Below are 3210 nucleotides of genomic sequence, written 5' to 3' on the forward strand. Positions count from 1 at the left end.
ATATTTCCTTTTCTTTTTTGTTTTAGTTTATTATAAGTAATTCAAAATTAATATACTAATATAAGGCACATATGGTGTTACAATTGAGTATTTTCAAAAATGTTGATAATGTAATAAATGTTATTGGACATGAAAAGTAGTAAAATTGGTCTAATCACAACATTTCTAATATCTGTTTAAGTTGCAATAAATAAATAGTATCAGAGTGTTAGAAATAAATATGACTAGAACAATAGCACTGCATTTCCTCTATATATGACCTTAAATGACCTTGAATGACTATGATTACTGAATTAATTTGAATGTGGAATACATTTATGCATATTAAAAAAACATGCAGTCCTATTCAAAAAATAAATAGTAACTTTGGAATCTCATTGACTTTATCATATACAAAAAAGCAAATTAAGCAGAAATATAAGCCCCTAAAGTACATTAACTTTGTCTAATATCACTTTTTGTATCATTAATACTTTCAAATATTCAACATTTACATAATTTCAATATTTATTATTATTCAATATTTACATAATGTAACATTTTGTATGCTTCACCCTGTATATGATTGATACATGGCTGATATATAAGAAGAATAAATATGTTACAAATTATATTATAATTAAAAACATATTGTATTAAATAAATTATTGAGTAAATATACTTCAATAAATCATTTCAAGAAATAAAATACATATAAATTAACAAAAGAAAGTAAATAAATAATACTGTTTGTAGTTATATTAATTTTGCATGCAATATATATGCTGTGTTTATAGGATGCCATGGCAAGGAAATGAAGACAATCTTATTGACCGATTTGATGTACGTGCTCACCTTGACTGGATACCAGAAGCACCAGATTGTATTGATGTGGACATTGCTCTTACTAGTGAAGATAGACATATCAATTATGAACGTTATCGTATAATTGTTCAAAACGAATTTTTAGGAGGTGAAAAATTAAAATTTGTATATAAGTAAATTTATATTTTATCGATATTCTAAATTGTTTGATTAATTATTTTTAATGTAGTAACGGAAGAAAAATTTTTACATCAAATACACTTGGAAGAACAATTTGGTTCATCAACAAAATTAGATTCTGCAAGGGATAAGAAGAAATCATGTAATAATGTAGCCATTGGGTACAATTATGAAACAGAAGAACCAATAACAGAAACGGTAAAAACAATGGATGCTGTTATATCTGACGAAAAGGCAGATGATGAAGATAGTGATATCGATTTAGGTATAACTTATAGTACATATATAAGTACCATAATTTAGTATGTTAAATATATTACAAATTATATGTTCTCTCCTTTTAGATATATGTGTAGATGTATCTCAAATAGAGCCATCACAAGCACATGAAATGAATTTGGTAGCTCAAAAATATGGGCTTTTAGGAGCTGATTACTTTAGTTTTTTAACACAAGATTTTGAAGAAGCTGAAACATTGAGACAAGCACGTAAACAAGAAGAAGAAAAAGCTATGTATTCGGTAAAACATTTTTATTTATTTGTTTATGCTTCATATTATGTATATTTGTAAAATGATTTTTTTATTAGAATATTGTTACAAAATCATAGAAAAAAATAGTATTAATTATATTAGTGCACTTAATAAATTTATATTATAGGGTAGGAGATCACGTAGAGAAAGACGTGCATTTAGAGAGAAAAAAATGATCGGTCGAGTTATGAGTCCACCAAGGTACTTATTTTCAAAATCCATAGAACTTACTTAAATTAAAAATTTAACAAGTATACTCATGTTATTTTCTATTCTACTTGTTTATTAGTTATGCGGCGAGAGAAAGTCCTGAATATAATCCCTATAGAAAATCTTCGTCCAAATCTCGTTCAAGATCTGCATCACCTGTTAACACTGGACAAATAACATATATTACAAGTTTTGGTGGTGAAGAAGAAACACATGGAAGTTCGTCTCATGTTACTTCTTCTAATTCAAGAAAAATGAATTATTCTCATCTTAGACGTAGAAGATCAGACAGCCCAACGATCAATGAGCGAACAATTAATAGAAAATTTTCAAAATCAAGATCAAGAAGTTGCTCTCGTTCTATTAATAAATCTAAATTGTACAGAAAGCGTAGTACATCAAGAATAAGGTAAACTTATGATTCTGTAATGTAAACTCTATTCATTTATACCTATATTATTAATAAATATATCATTTTTAGATCAAGAAGAACACGTTCGAGACATAGCAAAATTACAAGATCAAGAACAAGAAGTCGTTCAAGGCGATCACGAACTCGTAGTGAATCTAGATCTCGGTATAGAAGTTTTACTAGATCCCGTTCGCATACTATTTCAAGATCGAAAACAAGATCTAGATCTCGTTCACGTCCGAAAAGATCTAGAAGTTCATCTTCAAGCAGTGCATCTAGATCAAAATCAAAATCAAGATCAAGATCTAAGTCGCACAACAGAAGCCATTCAAGGGATAGTTATCGTCGAAGACATCACTCTCCATCAAAATCAGTATCTAAATCTCGATCCAGAACTAAATCTCAATCTAGATCGAGATCAAGATCAAGAAGCAAATCCAGATGCAAACGATCTCGCAGTATTGAAAATAAAACACCAACATTACCGAGGTACGACATCTGTTTCCGTAAATATAAATTTTTCTTATGTCTGTTATTTTATAATTAGATATTATGGCCGACGTGGAAAATCATCAAGTTTGGAATTAGAATTATCAGATAGCGAGGAAAAAATTCCTACAGCAACACCAAAACCAACGGCTACTAATACCACGAGCATGTAGGATCAGTAATAATTACAATACATTTATGAAATATCAAAATTCTATAACTAGCATTAATAACTTCTTGAATTAATTTAAATATTTTAGGAACAAGCCAAAAGCAGGGTTAAGTACAAATTCTGGTGGCGGACACAAAGTCAGTAAGAACCATAACGCTTACTTAGTCACTTAAAGCACAGAGAATAAAAGACAGTATATAATCTTTATGTAACTACCCTCTCGACGAAGAACCTGAGCAAGTGCTACTTGTTTTCATTCTATCGGACAATATAAGGCGTTTAAATTACATTCTTTACGTTTGATGACTTATTTCATTTCACTTAATTGCTATGTATTCTATAATAAAAAAAACCACAAAAGAATTTGAATTAAAATTTTTTTTATTTTATCAAAATGAAAATATCAAATAT

The 3210-nt window shown here is 28.5% G+C and overlaps 1 protein-coding gene across 2 annotated transcripts in view; it reads left to right on the forward strand.

Moving 5' to 3' along the window:
* LOC108574585 (CLK4-associating serine/arginine rich protein-like) overlaps positions 1-3210 on the forward strand; it is a 6593-nt gene that overhangs the window by 1396 nt on the left and 1987 nt on the right. The window contains exons 3-10 of one of the 2 annotated variants that reach the window (XM_017937203.1): positions 777-952; positions 1034-1249; positions 1329-1504; positions 1644-1717; positions 1806-2135; positions 2208-2627; positions 2686-2796; positions 2888-2936. In XM_017937203.1, coding sequence (XP_017792692.1) covers positions 777-952; positions 1034-1249; positions 1329-1504; positions 1644-1717; positions 1806-2135; positions 2208-2627; positions 2686-2796; positions 2888-2936 — 1552 coding nt within the window. Of the gene's footprint in view, positions 1-776; positions 953-1033; positions 1250-1328; positions 1505-1643; positions 1718-1805; positions 2136-2207; positions 2628-2685; positions 2797-2887; positions 2941-3210 lie in introns of both variants that reach the window. The other variant, XM_017937204.1, reaches the window with a different exon arrangement.

Source organism: Habropoda laboriosa, unplaced genomic scaffold, assembly GCF_001263275.1.
Source record: "Habropoda laboriosa isolate 0110345459 unplaced genomic scaffold, ASM126327v1 scaffold175, whole genome shotgun sequence".
NCBI lineage: Eukaryota > Metazoa > Arthropoda > Insecta > Hymenoptera > Apidae > Habropoda > Habropoda laboriosa.